The sequence below is a fragment of the Brassica napus genome, chromosome C9, assembly GCF_020379485.1.
Source record: "Brassica napus cultivar Da-Ae chromosome C9, Da-Ae, whole genome shotgun sequence".
Taxonomy (NCBI): Eukaryota; Viridiplantae; Streptophyta; class Magnoliopsida; order Brassicales; family Brassicaceae; genus Brassica; species Brassica napus.
This window is the reverse complement of record NC_063452.1, coordinates 11,333,038-11,354,296: the sequence shown is the minus strand read 5'-3', so window position 1 is coordinate 11,354,296 and position 21,259 is coordinate 11,333,038. Positions and strand designations below refer to the sequence as shown.

At 33.4% G+C, this 21,259-nt stretch overlaps 2 protein-coding genes and 1 long non-coding RNA gene across 3 annotated transcripts; 1 reads left to right on the top strand and 2 right to left on the bottom strand.

Moving 5' to 3' along the window:
- Window positions 1-3,217: 3,217 nt before the first annotated feature.
- Window positions 3,218-4,739, bottom strand: LOC106390250. The gene is made up of 4 exons (XR_001278221.3): window positions 4,507-4,739; window positions 4,296-4,427; window positions 3,830-3,983; window positions 3,218-3,628 (listed from the first exon to the last, which is right to left on the bottom strand). It is a non-coding gene; the product is annotated as an uncharacterized LOC106390250 (long non-coding RNA).
- Window positions 4,740-7,634: 2,895 nt separating this feature from the next.
- Window positions 7,635-10,677, top strand: LOC106390249 (disease resistance protein RML1B-like). The gene is made up of 3 exons (XM_022695173.2): window positions 7,635-8,951; window positions 9,056-9,355; window positions 9,443-10,677. The coding sequence occupies exons 1-3, from the start codon at window positions 7,782-7,784 to the stop codon at window positions 10,670-10,672; spliced, it is 2,700 nt and encodes an 899-aa protein (XP_022550894.1). The 5' UTR covers window positions 7,635-7,781; the 3' UTR covers window positions 10,673-10,677.
- Window positions 10,678-10,744: 67 nt separating this feature from the next.
- On the bottom strand, window positions 10,745-13,196 carry LOC106390246 (E3 ubiquitin-protein ligase SP1). Its single transcript, XM_013830667.3, has 11 exons — window positions 12,940-13,196; window positions 12,712-12,852; window positions 12,507-12,634; window positions 12,329-12,424; window positions 12,097-12,234; window positions 11,956-12,021; window positions 11,696-11,808; window positions 11,499-11,609; window positions 11,333-11,373; window positions 11,154-11,256; window positions 10,745-11,070 (listed from the first exon to the last, which is right to left on the bottom strand). Exons 2-11 carry the CDS (start codon window positions 12,836-12,838, stop codon window positions 10,968-10,970), a joined length of 1,026 nt encoding a protein of 341 aa, XP_013686121.1. The 5' UTR covers window positions 12,839-12,852; window positions 12,940-13,196; the 3' UTR covers window positions 10,745-10,967.
- Between the last annotated feature and the right edge of the window lie 8,063 nt (window positions 13,197-21,259).

Genomic DNA, 21,259 nt, shown 5'->3' with positions numbered 1-21,259 from the left:
ATTATGTATGTAGTTCACTCGTTTTACTTGTCTTTCTTTTCATAATTTTACTATTATTTTGGGTAAGAAAGATACCCCTCATAATTTAACTTATCTATTTCACTCGTTTTACTTTACTTTTCGAAGAGGAAGAAACTTCTATCTCACTCAACGGTGAGACTACGCCCTTTCTATTTTCTCCTGTTATTTAAGGCTTACCCGAACACATCTCTGTGAATCTGTGCCCTTGAAACACTCACGATCCTCTCCCATGGCTTCTTCCTCTTCTTATTTGCCTCGGACCTGGAGATACGGCGTCTTCACGAGCTTCCATGGACCAGACGTCCGTAAAACCTTTCTCAGTCATTTACGCAAACAGTTCAATCGCAATGGAATTACCATGTTCAACGATCAAGGGATCGAGAAAAGCCAAACCATTGCTCCTGCACTCACACAAGCTATTAGCGAATCGAGGATCTCCATCGTGGTGCTCTCGAAGAACTATGCTTCTTCCAGCTGGTGTTTGGATGAGCTGGTGGAGATTTTGAAGTGCAAGGAAGAGATTGGGCAAATAGTGATGACGGTCTTCTACGGAGTAGATCCATCCCATGTGCGGAAACAGACTGGAGAATTCGGGGAAGTTTTCAGTGAAACTTGTGCTCGAAAACAAGAGGATAGGCGGCTAATATGGAACCAAGCTTTGAACGATGTTGGCAATATAGCTGGAGAACACTTTCTAAACTGGTTTGCTCTTCTTACTTATACTTCTTTAGAATTAGGCAAATATAATATGTCATATATATAACTAGGGTAAAACTCGCCCTACGAGCGGGTAAGTGAGTGAAAAACAATTTAAATATAGTAATTAATAAAATATAGTTAAAATAAAATAATATTATATTGAATATTTTGTTATTCTTTTTGACAATAATAAGTTTGTTTTATTTTAAAAATATTATGATGTAAATGTCACTATTTAACATTTCATCAATGTTTATTCTTTAAAAAAATTATAATCAGTTAGTAAAATATATTAATTTGTTCAATATTGAATTTGAAATCCAGCATATAAATTATGTCTACCTTTAAATTTTTGTTTCTGAATTTATTGACACTTTTAATTTCTCTTATACATATTAGTTTAGATAATTCAAAAAATAAAAAATAATAAATCTTTTTTCTTATAAATAGCTAGATAGTACAAAAATATATTATTGATAGTCACTACATAAATTTGAAATATTTATCAAATAAACATATTAATATTCAAACTGATAAGTGTTTATATATATATATACTATTATTTGCAAAGTGATTTTTCACGTTCGAGCTCTTACGTTAAAAGTTGAAGTGGTTAATATTATTTGTACCCTTAATGAATAAAATATATATATTAGCCAAAACTAAAAACGAATTTTATTTTTTTGATTAGATAAATGATTAATATTAATAACAATTAGAATGATCCAAAATCTAAATATATATATTAAAATAAAACGATAATTATAATATATGTATTAATAAGTAATTATGAAATGTATATATCCGCATGTGCGGGCGAAACACATAGTATATATATTATTTAGTTTTAATAATAAAATCAGTGATTGTTGTATTTTTATTCTATTAGTTTTTTTTTGTATTTGATTATATTGTATATATAATTAATCTATTTTTATTTAACAAATTTACTATATTTGTTTCCTTAAAAATGTTTTGCTTTTGTTAAGTAATTTAAAATCATTTAAATATTATATATGATGTTTTTTATCAAAATATTATATATCATGTTGGAAATATATTATATGGTATAATTTCGGATCAATCCACGTTTGTTCATCAGATTGTTTTTTAAATATAGTCACATTCTTTGAAAATTCAATGCCCACAAAACATACGAAAAGAAAGCCTTTCACAAACAAAGTCTGAGAGTAACTGTATCGTACCTACATAATAAATCAACAAAAGAAACTAACTTTGTGAATGAGAGGAGAAAGAAAAACCAAAAGTGATAAGATACAACATTTGTTCAGCCAAACATTACTTCCATAGAAAAAGTTCCATCTCATGTGTGAACTGTTCTAGAGGACCTTTCTTCAGTTCAGCCGGATCAATCAATTGTACCAAAACAAAGTTGATCAATAATGAGGAGTAATGCCTTGTTTGTCTATCAAGCTGGCAATAGTTTTAATTACAAACCATTTTTACTGCAGTGCTTCTAGTCTTTAAAACTTCTGAACCTTCATAAGCGTTAAATAGTCATAAGCGTTAATAAACTGCATTTTAACCAAAAGAAGCATTTTACAACAGTTACAACAAAGATAAAGGAAAGCCAAGAGAGAGATGGATACAGTGTAAGTCCATTGTTGCCTTCACCAAAGCAAGATTGAAAAAAAGTAGGGCTTCGGGAGAGAGATGATACCTTTTTAACCTTTTCCTTTGGCATACCTGCAACAAAAAGTCCAGCATAACCGAGAAGCAGCTGAAAAAACATTCCAAAACATATGAAAACACACATAATACAATAGTTTAGACCAACAAATATAATACAACTTTAAGAAACATAGTACATAATAAAAAAGAATTTGTTCATTTGCTTATAATAATAGTATGTGTGTAAGATCGGTAATATTCGAGCCTAGAGACACTAATTCCATGGATTGATCTGTATATTTCCTTCCAGAAATTGGCTGCCCTGGTCTTGTCTAAATTTTTCATAAACAATATAATAGTCTTTTACACACAATTATTTTGTAACATGTTGTATTAATGGTTTTCTTTTATTATTTATTTTAAAATATTTTGATACAATAATTTGGTTTCAAAATTTAGCTGTTAATATAAATTTCAAAGAAATTCGTAAACAAAATCATATTTATGTGACACTTTATGAAGGAAATAGTTTCCAAATATATGAATATATCGATTTTATTTCAATTCCGGCATTATCGATTTTGGATTTTTGTAAAGCAAGTCAAAATTAAATATATACTTGTATAATATATTAACTTCTTGCAGAAGAATACTTTCAAACATTTTAGATAAGAGTACCTTGAAACCTTTTTGTAAGCGATACCTTTGGCTACAGTAAAAGGAATCTACATCTTCCCAACAAATTTAATTTTCTTCTTATTTATTTTTTGGCAAGGATCTGACGTAATAGGTAAGCTTTTCTGTAAACCCTGAAGTTTTTCATTACTATAATACTGATTTCTGCCACTTGTGAAGAACACTCATCTGCACCCCAATTTGAGAACATTCCCCTCAATCGTTTAGCATTCATCAAAATTATCACCAAAATATATCAACTTATATACATATGTTCCTGCCTGGTCATAGCTACACACATCGGATCAACTAATAGAGATCTATAGTACTATCAACAACCAAGACAGCTTTGTTTCGCTTACAACCCGACAAAAACCCATAAGATCGGACGTTAGCTGCAATCGCATGTTTCGTTTTAACCACCACCGAACCACTTATTGTGTCCCTCTTTATCAGATAGTAATCTGAAATATAAAAATTGACCTGCCAAGGTTCCAGTTACCACACTCCATCCAATGCTAGCCTCACTCTGATCATAGACACTGCTCGCATCTTTGTCTTGAACAAATTACAGTTTACATCTCTTGCTGTTGAGTCGTCACTGCGCATTAAAGAGTTATTATCATTCTTGTAACTGTTGTTCTGGAAATATAAAGGCTTGGAAAAAATGTGAACCATAATTCAAAAGACTCACAATTACTCACACACACATAAACTATGATACATCATCTGAACTAAAACCATAGAGAACAGAACATGAAAAGTTTGATTTTTTAAGAAAACAGAGTAATGATGCCATTACCTCTTGCATTTCCTTGAGGATGACATCACGCTCTCGGTTAATCCTCTACTCCTCATCTTTTTGAATTCCCAAACTATATTTATCTTTTTGCCACATATGTATATGTTCTTATCATCTTCCGACCTCGCTACAACAAAATCTGCATTAAAAAAAACTGAACTGCAACACATCAAAGAAAGTAAGAAAGAAACCAAATTTTCTAAATATGATCATTTCATTTGAAAGCTACTGACTAATCACATTCCCAAATAAGATCCTTAAAGGCGCACACCAGTTTAAACAATAAACTCAATTCAAACAGCATATCACATAATATCTTGATACATTCTAAAAAATCAAAGCTCAATAATTGCATAACCTGAGATCAAAAGTGAGAATAGCTAATCACTACGTGAAAGGCATTACTTCTCTAGTCTCACACCTATCAAGAAACCCAGAAAAATGTGACTAATCGGACAGTTCTTACTCGTATGATTCCATTTTATGGAGTTTACAACAGAACCGAGTGTGGGAGTATGGTAGATCCGGGAACCACCGGATACAGCCTCCATTGTTGGTTGACCTAATTAGAGCTTGCAGTAGACATGAACCCTAGAAACTAAAGGTCACAAAAGCTCATAAACAAAGCAAATGAAAAGAACGAATTGTGAAGATGATGTTCAAGGGATGAAGCTTACCTTTTTATAGGGGAGATACACCGCCTATATAAGAGAGATAAATAACATTGAATGTGAAATCATGACTGATGTGAATTGATGGAGTTAAGAAGTCATGAATCAAGACATCGTTTCGGAGGATATGAGCCAAATACGAATCGATGGAATCAAAGCTTAACTCACAGACTATTCACGACGGTACATCTCCTGAATCTCAATAATGATTTTACAAAACAGAAACCCAATAAATGAATACGACACAGCCTATAAAATGTAAGAACAAATGAAACAAAACGCAGAGTTTAAAGGGGGACAGGTGTCACATGTAGATTGAATGAATTTATGACGTGGCATCACCGGGAAATAGACAAAATCTACTTTATATAATAAGATATGTAGTGTTTATATCACCTAAATTTATTTAGAGAAATTCTCTATGGTAACTTTAAAAAGTCTTTATCATATAAATATAGCATAAAAGGGTTAGAATGACAAAAGTGTTTTATCATAACTTATCTCAGATGTGATTTTTTATTTGGATTATTCCTTAGAAAATTACTTCAATGAATTTTTGTATACATATTTGAATTATTTTAATGATTCTAAGAGAAACCAAATAGATATTTCCATATTTTCTTTGAATAATTTTTTTTCATATATTTTATTTACAATATAAATATATATTTCATTTTTCATTAAAGCAAACATTTTAAATATTTAATTACTTTCATATTTATTTATTTACAATACAAATGTATATTTAGTTTTCACTTAAACTGTACCTTTTAAATATTTAATTAATTTTGTAATTATGTTAAATTCATGTACAATTTTGTATTAAATTTGTGATATTAATTTAACATAATATTTTTCAACTAAAACTTTGATCTCTAACAGTTAAGGATTTGTTAATTTAGAATTTTATACCATAATGTTGATAATATGCTATTAATATGAATGATCGGTCTACAAATGCTATTTTGAAAGTGCATTTAGTTTCTGTTATTAAATATAGTGACCGATTTAAGTTTATATTTCAATAATAGAAGTATATGACTGTTTGTTTACAAAATGATAATCAAGCTCATTTTTATATAGAACATATTAATATATTATTCATTAATATAGTTTTTTTTGTTTCTTTTATCTTGTGCAATTTTGAAAGTAAAATATGTATCATACCAATTTATGTCGTTAACATAAATGACAGATGAATGATATATTTCATGTGAATAATTTTATTCTCAAGGTGTTTATTATCAAATGTAGATGTAGGTTAAAGTTTTAATTATATAATGTGATGTATGATAGATGAAGAATTGCAAAAGTTTTGACATTGAAAAAATTCATTTTAAATAATCAAAAAATTTCTGAGTAAAAAAGTCTAAATCACCAATAGACAACATAGGAAAACTAAAAAATAATAATAAAGAGAAAAAATCAGGTTTAAAAGGACAAAACAAACACAATGCATTACAAATAAATAATTAAAATATTTATTCAGAGAAAATATGGGAATACCTGTTTGATTTCTTTTAGAATATTTAAAATAATTCAAATATGTATACAAAAATTCATTTAAGTAATTTTCTAAGAGATGGTCCAAATAAAACAAATCACATATAAGTTATGACTTCTATTTTAATTGAATAGATTGAACATAATTTATTGTAAATATCATATAATGTAAGGTTTTAGTTAGTGTTCATGTATTAATAAGAGAGATATCACTAATAATCTGAAACAATAAATTAAATTATTGCATGCAAACTATAAAATTGTTATGTCTGAAATATTATATTAAACTATTAGTAGTATGGTAAATATTAAAATTATATACCACTAATCATGTAAATCAAATATTTATATGTATAAAAAAGAAAATAATCATCTGCACGGTTGTGCGGATCAAGATTATGGCTTTGAAGGTTGAGTTTAAATTTTTTAAAAATAAATAAATAAATACTTTAAATTTAAAATAGTTTCAAAAAGAGTTTTCGGATTTCAAAATAAAAATAAAAATTCAATTTTTTTTATAAAAGTTCAAATTCGAAAATAATATTTTTTATTTATTGAAATAATTATTTATATTTATATATATATCTATAAAGTAGGGGTAAAATGATTTTTTTACCTCTTTAATGAAAATTTCTTTTGATTATTTTCCTCTCAAAATCCCCTATATATTAATTGAGGTTCATTTAAAAAGTTGTAATCTTAACTTTGTACTAATTAAAAAGAGACCCTGCTTATGTGTCAATTAATTATGTTGACAATTTAGCTTACTTGGCAGCTTAAGAATTAATCAATTGAAAAAATGTTGGTCCAAATCCAATTAGTAGAGAACATTATATTAACCCAAAATATAAAAGCGTGTATTCTTTCCTTAAATAAAAGCTACGAAATTACCTAATATGATTAAAATGTATACGACAACTAATGACTATGAATAATAAAGATTTAATAACAATTTTGCATCATTCTTCATTTTGTTTAATTTATATTATTAAAAAAAATTAAACATTCACATTAATCATATAATAAAAAAATTAATTTTTTTCTTATATGTTATATTTTGTTTTTTTTAAATTACTTTAAATTAAAAAATAAGAAAACCTTATATGTTATATTTTAAAATTTTTAAAGCGACTTTAAATTACAAAAATGAGGAAACCTTATATGTTGTATTTTTCTTATATGTTAGATATTTTTCTTATATGTTATATTTTGAATTTGTTTAAAACGACTTTAAATTACAAAAATGTAAGTTTTTCTTAAGCATACGACTAAAAACATTAAAATAATATGTATCAACATGGTGGTTGATCTGAAACCTTTCAAAACCATATAGAAGATAAATGTCAATATAATTCAACTGTGGAGACAATACTGTTCACTTTTTTCAAGAATGTGTTCGGTGGAAAAAATAAGGTTTTTATGTCATAATTTGTTTAATGTTTAATCTGGTCAACCCATGATATATTAATTATACTTTAGTTCCACAATTTTTAATAAAAATTGATCCGGTCCATCGGAAAAAAATTATATAATAACAACAAAAAACATTGTAGATGTATGAATAAAATGATCAAATATATAAAAAAAATTATCGATAAAATATACAAGTAAACTCACCATGCGCAAGGCGCAGGTCTTATCCTAGTGGTGAGTGTATTTTACGAATAAATTAAAGAGGAGTTAAGGTAAGTAGAATAGAACTGAAATGATAAAAGAGTATTTCTCTGTTGGACGAGTGAATATAAGAAATAAATGTCATAAATGTTGGTAAATGAGAAATGTTATTTCTATATTTTTTTCTTTCTCATGGCCATTTGATGGAAACAATTCCGTTTTTCTTACTATTTTTTAGGGACAATGAAGCAGAAATGATCGAAAAGATTGCAAGAGATGTTTCAGATAAACTGAATGCCACACCGTCTAGGGATTTTGATGGCATGGTGGGACTTGAAGCTCATTTGAGAGAAATGAGGTCTTTGCTAGATTTAGATAATGACGAAGTTAAGATGGTTGCAGTCTCTGGTCCTGCTGGTATTGGTAAGAGTACCCTTGCTAGAGCTCTGCAAATTCAACTCGCTGATAGGTTTCAGCTTACTTGTTTTGTTGACAACCTTAGAGTAAGTTATCATAGTGGTCTTGGTGAGTATGGTTTGAAGTTGCGCTTACAAGAAGAATTCCTTTCAAAGGTTTTGAACCAAAATGGTATTAGGATAATCCATTTAGGTGCAATAAAAGAAAGGCTCCGCGACCATACAGTGCTCATCATTCTTGATGATGTGGATGATATAAAGCAGTTAGAGGCTTTGGCTGGTGGAACTACATGGTTTGGTCCTAGAAGTAGGATTGTAATTATCACAGAAAACAAGGAGATTTTGCAGCAACATGGCATCAACAATACATACCATGTGGAATATCCATCTGATGAAGACGCTGTTAAGATCTTATGTAGATATGCTTTTAGACAAAACTATCCACTTAATGGTTTTGAAAAGCTTGCCGAAATAGTAACAGAGCTTTGTGGTAGCCTTCCACTGGGTCTCTGTGTGGTGGGTTCCTCTTTACGTGGGAAAAATGAGGAGGAATGGGAAGAAGTAATACGCAGGCTAGAAACTATTATTGATCATCAAGACATCGAAGAAGTACTAAGAGTCGGCTATGAGAGTTTACATGAGAACGAGAAATCTCTATTTCTTCACATTGCAGTCTTCTCCAACTTTAAAGACGGTCATCTTGTGGAAGCCATGTTCGCTGACAATAACTTGGATACCAAATACGGGTTGAAAATCCTAGCAAACAAATCACTCATACATGTATTTAACAATGGGGATATAGTGATGCACAAGTTACTACGACAAATGGGTAGACAAGCCATTCAGAGACAGGAGCCTTGGAAACGTCAGATCTTAATTGATCCTCAAGAGATATGTGATGTTCTTGAACGTGCCAACGTAAGTTCTTTCTCTTGTATTTGTTATATTCTTTTTCACTATTAATAATGGAGGCAAGAAAATAATATCTATCCTATTAATAATATATGTATACATTGGTTTAGGGTACAAGAATTGTGTCCGGCATATCATTTGATATATCTGATATTGAAGAAGTGTATATAAGCCCTAGAGCTTTTAAAAGAATGCCTAATCTTCGATTCCTGAGAGTTTACAAAAGTAAAGATATTGATGGGAATGATATAGTGCATATACCTGAGGAGACGGAGTTTCCGCGTGGTCTAAGGTTACTACATTGGAAGGCATACCCGAGCAAGACTCTTCCTCGTACATTTCATCCTGAATATCTTGTCGAATTCGATATGCAGTTTAGCAAGCTCGAGAAGCTCTGGGAAGGAACTCAGGTTGGTTTCTATGTTTGCTTATTGTATATGTAGTTTCTCATCATATATTAATGCTCTTTTCCTTTTGTTGTGTTGTTTTACATTCAGCCACTTAAAAATCTCAGGAAGATGGATTTGTCATGGTCTTCCGAATTAAAGGAGCTCCCTGATCTTTCAAAAGCTGCAGATCTCGAGTTTTTGTTTTTGTATGGTTGCTCCAGTTTGACAGAGATCCCTTCCTCAATCGGAAATCTTGATAAATTAAATTGGTTGGATATGAGTTTCTGTAGAAATCTTCAAGTTGTTCCGACCCGCTTCAACTTGGCACCTGATGCATTTCTCAATATGAAAGGATGCCCACAATTGAGAAACTTTCCAGAGTTTTCCACCAACATCAGTGCACTAGTCATTGCAGACACAATGTTAAAAAAGTTGCCTGAAACAGTTACCCTCTGGTCTCCCCACGTGGGTCTTAGTATATACGGCGATGACGCAGGTATCGAGGAACTTCCAGGCTGGATCAAGGATCTTCATGGGTTAAAATCGCTTAACGTACAAGACTGTTCGAAACTTGCATCACTGCCAGAGCTCCCTGACTCACTCGAAAGACTAATAGCAAACAACTGTGAATCACTGGTGGCCGTAACTCTGGATTTTGACTCTCTAGTATATTGCAATTTCGTCAACTGCTTCAAATTAGGCCGAGAAGCAAGGAGAGTAATCCAGCTGTCAATGAATGCATGTTTACCCGGAAGAAACATACCTGCGGAGTTTGATCACCGAGCTATAGGGAATTCATTGACCATCCGATCACTGAGTTCAGATTCCAGAGTGTTTAGGTTTTGCGTAGTGGTTTCCCCTAAACCACATGTTGAAGTATATGCTGGCAAATTGTTGTGTCGCATGCGCGTAAACCAGGGTTGCTTTATTGACAAGAACATCTCTATGCATTTTCTGGAGACTATCCAAGCGGGACATCTATGCATATGTTACACTGAGTTGGTTCACGAACATGGATGGCTTGAACATGAGGATGAGATAATGTTCGAATTCATCAGCACCTACCCTGAGCTCGACATTGTTGAATGTGGTGTCCATGCGTTGACGGAGGAAAGCGAGATAAGAAGAAGGAAAGAGTTTGATCAAGCCAACAAAGCGTCTCAAGTCTCTTCTCTCAACACTGAAATTACTGATGGACTAATCCGCGACTCGAAAGAAGACAACAATGGCGAAGCCGAGAATCGTACAGATTGTTGGAACTGTCTCTTCCTCTGCTTTGGTCTCTCCGACTTTGTGAGAAGAACTGCAAGCTTGTTTTGGGGAAGAAGACAGATATAGTCAAAAGCTGGAAGCAAGGAAGATTTAAACAAGTTGAGCTGCAAACACCTAATGTCATTGGCCGCGACAAGATTAATTAAAAACGAATTTACTGCAAACACCGTATGTTTTTATGTAATTCAATTGTATTGTTCTTGTATTCAAACAAGAGGGGATAACGAAAACTAAATTGTAACGTTTTGATTGATCTTGCGGTATTTACAGACCAGACTCGAGTAGAGAATGCTTCTGAGTCCTGAGTTTGAGGTTGCTCAGTGACGATACGTAATGCTTCTGAGTTCTGAGTTGAGTTTGCTCAGTGACGATACGTCTTAACCACCTGATCTATGCGTCTCCGGCAAAGTGGACAGCTTGTCAAGTGGGAGGAGCATGCGGTGCAGCAGCACATATGACCACACCTGCGAGAAAAACACACAACACACACACTCTTTTTAGCAAGTTGCAAATGTGGAAACAGTTAAAGAAGTGGAAGAATGCATACGGGACAAACACAGCGTTGTAGTTATGCTCTAGACAGATCACACACAGATCAGGAACAGCGCCTTCTTTCTTGGTAGAATCTGATACGCTCTCCCCGTTTGAACCTGGTGGGAGAAAAGTTTTGTGGTCAGAACCTCTGCAACCTATTTATGAGTAGAACAAAGATTCAACAATGGATACCTTCAGTCTCATCAGCTCTCTTAGCTGCTGCATCAAGCACTCTGCAACAATAGCTGACACTGCTTAGTTTGTGCTGACAAAATTCTCGAGGGACACAAACTGAGCTAGTACTCATATACTTAAGGGCACCTATTCACTTTCTAGAAGGACGAATATGTGACAATACCTTTTCTGTAACTCTCGATGGCGTCTTCTCTCAAGAACATGATCAATGACATGCTTTGTAATTAGAAACACACCAAAAACAGTTAAACCCATGGAGGCATACTTGTACCACCTGTAAAATAAGACTTTTATCAATCAATTTGGCTCATCGTGTTTTCCTACAATAGAATAAGTACCAATAGAGAAGAGAGACATGACCTTGACCATTTCCCCAAATTGGAAATGAGCTGATCTAGTGATTTAGGAGAGACGTAGAAAGGCCCTCTTTCAGGTTTCTGAATCCTGAGATCTCCAATATCGTCCTTGACAGCCTGTCATACATGCCAGTAACAGAACTTAAAATCAAACTCTTCATCAAGTCTGCCTCTGTAGAAAGATCAATCCAGCATTCTACAAATACTATTTCTGAGAAATTTTCATATAACAAAGAAAAAAAAAACACTAAGAATACGACATACCTCACCAACAACAGTTAGAGGCATTCCAGTAGGAAGAACGCGCTCAATGCGCTTTACTCCAAGCATCTGAAACATAACAATACCCGCTTAAGCAAATAAAGAGGTCAGCAAAAAAGCAACCCGTATAGAAAAGCAGAAAACCTTAAGGCCTTGGAGATAATCAAGTGTTCCCCGTACAAGGGAACGCCCTGACTCTTCAAAGACTTCACTTCCAACAGTCAAGGCAAAGCCTGTTGCACCACGAGCTCCCACTACATTCAGACGACTTGTCCCATCATCCTATTCACAAACAAATTTCGAAAATGTGGGAGATGGTTTTAAAGAAGCATCCAATCACAGCTGCAAAAGAGTATTGTTACTATATTTGACTTACCAGGAACCAAGGAACCTCCTTGCTCATAGATAGCATCAAAGCACTATCTTGAACCCAAGAACCAGTCTCATTGTGCTTCAGAAAATGTTGCTCCGCCTGAAATACATCAATATGATTGCTATAGTTTCACATACACCTAACCAAACACAAACTAGATTAATAATAAGTAGACACATACCGTTTCCTCGACGATAACGCCGCGTATGCCACTATGCTCGCACTTGATAGGTGTGTCGGAGCCAACTCTTCCAGACACTGCCACAATGAAAGGCAGGAGCTTGCTGCTATCTAATTCTAGCAATTGCGCTGCAAAATACAGAGAAAGCAGTATCAACAATCATTGAACAGATAAAAAAAAAAACAGAGAGTAGAAGAATGAATACCTAACTCCTTGAGCTGGTTAACCCTAGTGACGGTTTTGAGAACTTCAGCGTCCCTGCCGCTACTCCTGCCGAGAAGATAAAGAGCGGCGGCGCTGAGGCAGCAGGTAACCCCACCCCAATGAATCATCTTCCTAACAATGCCTAATGTTGGAGTTTCAAGGGTTATGGAATTAAATATTGGGGATCAGGAAGGGATGGAATAATAGTAGCAATCGAATCTGGATTTACACAGAGCGGTGCGAGACGATGGCGACAATCTTCCGCTGCTGGCGAGAGCTATGAGTTTGTTGATATCAAGGAAGCGCTTCAAGGAATTAGAGACTGATGGAGTAATCTGTGAATCGAAAGAAGGCGAGAATTTCAGAACGTTGTGCAATTGGATGATGATTCTTTGCTTCGATCTCTCTCTCTCTCTCTCTCTCTCTCTCTCTCTCTCTCTCTCAGGGTTTGGGGGCAAGAGGAGGGCGATAAAAGTCAAGCCGCGGAAGCAAGGTAGCTGATGACGTGGCCACTTCCCAATATTCGTTTGCGTGGGCCTACATGTTTTTATATTTAAGCCCAACTAGGTACTAAAGTCTTTGTTAAATAAGTGTTTTATATACAAAAAGAAGACTATCATCACGATACTAAAACGGCAATAAGAAGCTCTCTGAACTATGTCACGTCGTTTAAAATAATTATCCAATGAGAAAATTTGTTTTCGCCACATCACTTTCGTTTTTTTTACTAAAGAAGAGTAAAGTCAATGTTATGCCGTGGCTTTTCCACTTCGTGTTCGTCTCCAAACTCAGAATTTTCAATTACCTTGAGACAATATTGATCAATCAATGATTATCTCTAAAATCTTCTTGATTGTTTCGTTTCACCTCCACCCAAAATCAAGTTGGCTGTAGAAACGCATCTCGAAATCGTTTTCAAACGGAATTGGTTTTATATTTTGTTGGGGCTTATGTTTTTGTAGGCAAATCCTTGCGACTTGATCTTCGCGATTGCATATTTTGGTCCAAGTTGTGGTTCATAATGATCTATCAATTAAAACACAAGCAGAAGAGTGGATGCTTATTGATTGATCAAGATTCAGATACCATGTCAACTTAATCTTTCCATCGTTGAGTTTCTTGGATTTCTAGCGACTAATTATTGGGGGTTTTTCTTAGCGCTTTATATGATTATGTAATTTAAATACTCGATATTGACTTCTCTCTTTCCTTCTCCAGTTTCCATCAAAATCGATTCTTTTTTTTCTCTCTCAGCAAAACCCTAGCTTCGACGAATCGCGTACACTTTCTTCTTCGGGTACGTTTCTTCTCAATTCAACTATCTAGGGTTCTTCTGGTTCAGATTGATTCACCGATCGTGTTTACAATTTCGAAATCATGATCTTCGTGTGCTTGAAATTTGCAGAGTCAGATCGAGTCGCCATGGCTAAGAGCTCATTCCAGCTTTCTAATCCGCTGGGTTAGTTTCTTAGATCCTCTCTTAGCTGTGTATACACATCTAAATAGCTTCAGATCTTGGGTGACAGATCATCATGATCTATTGATAATAGAGAGTGATGAACCTACGTCCTTTGAGGAAGCTATGATGGGCTCAGACTCCGATAAATGCCTTTATAATCACCAGTTACGGCTGATGTTTGACAAGGTCAAAGTGAACTAATCCACCAGTAAAGAATCATGACGAACTCAGGTCTAAGGACTATACTCTATAGTCGTAATGAGAAACTCTTATGACACTCATATAACAATCTTGCAGAGTTCTCAAAGCGGGTCAGTCCGATCATGTGTTCTCTAACACATATCCATGTGATTGACTTCAATACTACATATTGAATGAGTCCATGAAACTTAGTCATCAATCACCTTACATAATAGTCATTCTCGGTTATTAATGTCCCAAGTTAACAACCTTGACTATGGACCTCAATAATTTATAACATCTCTCACATATAGGGTTTCATGATCAAGTCACGTACTTGATGACCTATAAGAATGATATAAATTAGTTTGAGACTGTTATTTAATTATCTAATAATCAAATAAATCTGAAACAATTTCATTAGTTTGAATACATAATCAAATGTATGTCAATGTGAACATCATATCATAAACATAAAGCCTCCTACTAAAATCAAGATCACATCTTAAGATATTTAATACCCATGGATGCAGTATGACTCTCATACTTAGGCCATGGAAGAGGCTTGGTCAATGGATCAACAACATTTGCATTCATTGAGACTATACTATGGTGCTTTGTTTGGAACTCTTCCAACTCGCCGCTCCTCCATTAAGACAAAAGATGAAACCAGATTGTGATCAGAAATCGTCTTTGTCCATTTAAAAGTTGGCATCAGTGTGACCACTCACAACAAGCTCATCACTTCCTCTATAGACCAAAAACTTATCCTTAGTATTTCTCAAATACTTGAGGGTAGTCTTGACTGCTGTCCAGTGACTTTCACCTGGATCAGATTGGTACCGATGGAGGAAATTTGATCCATTCAATTTGTCCTTCTTAAGGGCATATTGGAATGAAAATGAGTTGTGAGGAGTTAACATTGCTGGAATAGAAGAATAGCGAATATTAATATGATGTTCAGGAATTAGAGAAATCTCAACAATTAAGAAAACTCATATTATATTCAAACAATTTTCTCAAATGAATATAATAATCCAAGATCCATATTTCACTAAAATTCGAGTGAGCTTTGGCTCATCGCCCGAATGTTTAGCTATTTAGGTAAGCAGCACTTTGCTAATTATATCCAATATAATTCTTGGTTGTCAGACGACATCTTATGTCTTATTCAACCTATGTCTCTAAGCCCAAAACCGTTTTGATAGCCTAGTCAAGTAAACCAATCTTGTTTCACATGGTAACCGTTACCATCCACCTCACTCATGTAATTGTAGACACCTTACTTTGGCAAGCCCATGTTACAACGAAACGAGCCTTTGATGGTTGATAAGATTGGGTAGACATCAAAAATACTTGAAATTAATTGAGGAATGAATTTTAATCCAATTTGTTTTATATTTAAAATTTATATCCAATATAAAATATAAATATAACTAATACATATCTTATATGTATTTTAATTGGGTTGTAAATAATTATATTAATTTTAATCTAATTAAAATGATTAATTATTTATATGTTTGATTTTAGAATTTAATCTAATTAAAATCTAATCAAACGACCAAACCAATTGTATTAAACAACTTAAACCAATTGTTGGTTCAATTGGTATATACACATCTCATATGTGTATTAGGTTAAGTTAGAAACATGCATTCAAGCATTACAATAATACGAGTTAACCTTTAACAACTAGACAATGCATGAACACATCATAATATGTACACGGTAAGCGACAAACAACACGTGCATCTAGCTAGTGTAATTCAAATACTAATTAACCGTACGAACAGTTCTGGGTTACAAGTAAACAGATTGACCAAATCAATATTCTTACATGACTCGTTAATTTCACATGTACAGACTAAAGATATTTACGGGGTCAATTCTATACAATAGATTTGAAACAATTTCAAAACGAACCATTACGATCAGATCATTAAACATTTTAACAAGATCTGAAGCTATTTAGATGTGTATACACAGCTAAGAGAGGATCTAAGAAACTAACCCAGCGGATTAGAAAGCTGGAATGAGCTCTTAGCCAAGGCGACTCGATCCGACCCAGCAAATTTCAAGCACGCGAAGATCATGATTTCGAAATTGTAAACACGATCGGTGAATCAATTCGAAGCAGAAGAACCCTAGATACTTGAATTGAGAAGAAACGTACCCGAAGAAGAAAGTGTACGCGATTCGTCGAAGCTAGGGTTTTGCTGAGAGAGAAAAAAAATCGATTTTGATGGAAACTGGAGAAGGAAAGAGAGAAGTCAATATCGAGTATTTAAATTACATAATCATATAATGTGCAATGATTTAAAAGTGAGTTGAACAGTGGAAATTAAGTATAAAATGATATCCAAAAGTAAGCTTCTTTATTTCCCTGTTTTCTTTAGACTGTGTAGTCGAGTTTAGTTTCATCTCTGGTTCCGGGTGGTTTCTTGTACCACGTCGGCTCTTGGCTCCGGAAAGGTTTCATATCTTTGCCGGCTTTGTGTAAGAACTGATGCAAATCGAATTTTAATCTAACGGATGATAAAAAAACATATTGGTTTGTCTTTACTACCAACAATTTTCGTCTGTACTGTAATAAATATATTATAATAAATAATTATTGATATTTTTGATGCAAAACTTTTCATATTTCTCTTTCTTTTTTTTTAAACGTCTGAATTCAATTAAGAGAAGGTACAAAGTGAGAAAAGAAGGGAAATACAAAAACCAAAAGCCAAAACAAGATAACAACTCAAAACCAACATACGATCTTAAGGGAAAGATTTATCTGATGTTGGTGTGAGCCTCATCTTGAATCATGTTATGAAGCCAAGCCGGACCGTCCAGTGCAAGGTAAGACTGGAACCTGCCATCTCGTAACACACTCCTCGCTATGCCTCGCACTATGGAATTAGATATCAATGATTCTTGTTCGAAAATCACCGTTCTAAAACAACTTTTCAAACCCATAATCCGCTCAAGTAATGATCTACATCGCGGCCAAGCTGACAAATTTGAGAGAGCTGATAATGCCTCCTTACTATCAAGGCCAAAGATTACCTCTTGATAACCCAGATAAATTAGACTTTGCATGGACCAAGCAATGCAACGAAGCTCTGCAATTAGTCTTGTCGGAGAACATGTGAAAGCATCTCGGGCATGATGTAGAACCATTCCTTGGTGATCTCTAGATATCCACGCTTCACCATACAAAGACGATGAGTTCCTCCAGTTGACATTGACATTGCACTTTATCAATCCAGTCCTTGGCGGTGACTATCGAGGTGCAATAACCAAAGCCGGTGGTTGGAAAGAGGGAGTCTGATTTGTGATGTTAACCTCCGTCCAAATCGTAGCTTCCTCAACAGCTTGACGATTTAAAGCATCCGTAGATAGTTGAGTCCCAACATACATGATGGAATTAGTGGCGGAGGCACATGGAGTAACAGGGGGCATCTGCCCCCAACTCATTTTGAAAATCCCATGTAAAGTATTGACTAATTCTAAATATGTACCCTCCTGTTTTAACAAATCGGTCCTTAGTTTTATGAATAGTTTTAATTATACCTCCTACAAACGTTTTCTCTAGCTCCGCCCTTGGATGGAATTGCGATTTTTCCATATTGTCCATAGTAACAAGGTATCGCTCTCCGGTTGATCTCTGGTATTGTTACATCAGACATCATCTCCAAGGCCAGCTTTATATTTCCACAAAGACTTCGGAGAGATGAGGGATCAGGTGGAAGATTAACCGAGTGGAGGATTTCACGTGTCGGTAGACATTGGAACAGAACATGATTTATTGACTCAGTGCTGTTGTTGCATAGTTTAGAAACAGTATCCAAAGTAAGTCCTCTCGTATGCAGTATGTCTGCTACAGCCAAAGCACCCGAAACAGCTCTCCACAAAAACACTCTAATTTTGGGAATCGTTTTAACTCTCCAAACATTCTTTTTTCACATCAATGATCTCCTGTTCCACAACAGACCGGGAGCTTCCAACATTCCGAAAGTTGTTTTAAATTATTTTGAATTTAAATTTATTTTATAATTATATATATAACTTATATTAATAATATTATATTATTTTAATTAGACATGTTATTTTAGATATATAATATCTAGTCGATTTAATTATTACTTGGATATGTTGAATTGCATCTACTTCTCGGAATTCAACTTAATACTTTTTGTTTTAAATACACCAAAATTTTGATTAATTTTGTTGTTAAATTTGTAAAATATATCTAGCAAGACTATGTACAATTATATATATATATATATATATATATATATATATATATTGTTTTGATAATGAAATGAAAAATAAAATAAAGTGTTCAACTAAAAATTATTAAAAAAATAGAATGATATTATTTTGAAATCTCACATATATATATATATATATATATATATATATATAAATTTATAGAAGAACCAAGCTGTAACTATTGGTTAATATTATCATTCATAAACCGAGAACATCACTCTTCCGCTTTTCCTCACCAGTTATATATATATACTAGAGGTATTCTGGCGCTACGCGCCGGGTTCGTATGTTTTGTTGTCTAATAAGTTGTTAAGGATTTGGTTGAGTCATTTGGTATTGGTTAGTGACAGTAATATATTTGTCTCTTTTGAAGTCGTTCGTGGAAAAAATGTAGTTTGCTGGAGATTAGGGTGAAGTTAATTCTTAGATGTGTTGGAGCTTGGGTTGAAAGTTATTGTTTTATAAGGACGTGGGTTCAGAGGATATTGCATGGGAACAGAAAGAGAAGGGTTAATAAGTATAATATATTATTGATTAATTGTAATTTTGTTTGAGCACTTTATAAGGGATAGCAAACAAAGCATAGAGGTACAAAGTGAAGATCAACAGAAATCTAGAATTCGGTAGCATCGATCCGTTATCATAAGGATATGATGTCATTGTTTGAGAGCTTAACTTGGTACTTGGTACATGTTGAATATACCAAGATGGATTTTATGGCATTGGTGATTTTATATTTGTGGTATGTAAATTTGAGTTTCTGATTTAGAAACGGAGTGGTTTAATAAATATAGAAATTTGTAATTTTGCGAAAGTAAAATATCTAAATGGTGTGAAAGAGATAGAAAAATATTTTTTAAAAAATATCTTATTGAGAACAATAATGACAGAAGTCATATTGTAAATAAAAACCCAATAAAGCCTTTTATTTTATTTTTATTAGGCAGACATCATATAATAGTGGAAAGCCTAGTACCAGATGTTATGTTGCGTTTTGTTTTTCGCTTTTTAGCGGATAGAGCCGGTGTTGTTCTAAACATTGATAATATCACATAATACATAGAAGTCAGTATAAATAACACAGATCCTTAAGTTCTAAACGTATAGATGCAAATGGTTGACACCTTAGAGTAAAAACGATCAAAATCATACAAAATCAAAAAATTATTATATTTAGCTAACCGGTTCTAAATCAAACAAAACAACAATCTAGTATAACTGTTCTGAACTAAATAAAACTAATAAATATGAAAATTATAAACAAATTTGATTTCAACTTTTGTAATCATAGAATGAAAACAAAAAGAACGGAGTTTTGTATCCCACGTTTCTCCATGGGAAGTGAAGAATAACAGCATCAGAATGAGGAACAAAAGAGGTCCCTGGGAGAGATACCTTGCCAAGGAAGGAACGTCCATTAGTAGGTCTGTTTTGACTATAAGCCTGTCCATTAGTAGGTCTGTTTTGACTATAAGCCTGACCTTCAAGAGTGAGATAGTGAAGCCTAATTTAATGGCGGATTAAAGAATCCAGAAGACGTTACGGCTCGAGAAGAGGGTGGTGTTTCGTCTGGTGTGTGGGTTCGGCGAAGAATCAGCCGGAAGAAGAAGAACGATGAATATCCCTAATTCAAATGGGCCACAAATAGGAAATGGGCTCAATTTTTTTAAAAAAGAAGCGAGGCCCAATTCTAACACAGCATTTCACCGCAACAGAACGGATCGCGCGTGAACGGTAGGGATATCAACGCGTGAGAAACACCATTATCACAAAATTTTGACACGTGTCGCGAAATGCCCCACTCTCCATAATGACGTGGCGCAAGGAGAAAAGAGTATAGTCTACTTTATTGTATAAGATATTGATCAGTGTCAGTCGGCACCTAAAATATATGAGGAAAATATTGTCATGTAGTTTTTATTTTATACGTTTTAAATATATTTTTAATTAAAATAATATAAAATGTTATTAAATTAGTTTTCATAGAAAAATAAATACATAAATACTAATAAAAATTTCACCTTTTTCATGAAAATCGGTTATCAACTTTGAATATTCACTTGTTTTATCTATTTCCTGTTCTACTGATATTATTAATAATCTATTTAATCACTCAAGAAATATAGCTGAATGTAGACATTTTTAATGAACTGTTGACACCGACAAGACCACGTCGGAGCGAGGCGCGATCTACTTTTGTTTGTTTTCGAAATAGGGAGAACTTTCTAGAGAGAGATTTATGTGCTCCCAAATTTTTTACAACTTTTTATGGTATAAACTATTGTGAGTAAATTTTTTTATAGGGATTAACTTCATCTTAAAAAAAATCACATACTCTCTCTGTTTTTTATTGTAAATAGTTTAAGCAAAATTTGTTTGTTTCAAAATATAAGTAGCTTTCATAATTTAAAATAATTTTTATTTTTATTGGGTATAGTGTTACCAATCAAATAATATATACTTATTTATGATTGATTTAACTACACCTAATTTATATATCAAATGCTATTTCTGGAAAACTTAATAACTTTTCTAATATTTGTGCATTCATCTAAAACTACTTAAAAAAACAGAGGGAGTATTAAAAAAACTCTAAAAAGATTATTTGGAAAAATATAATACCATTGTGCCCAAAAAGTATCAA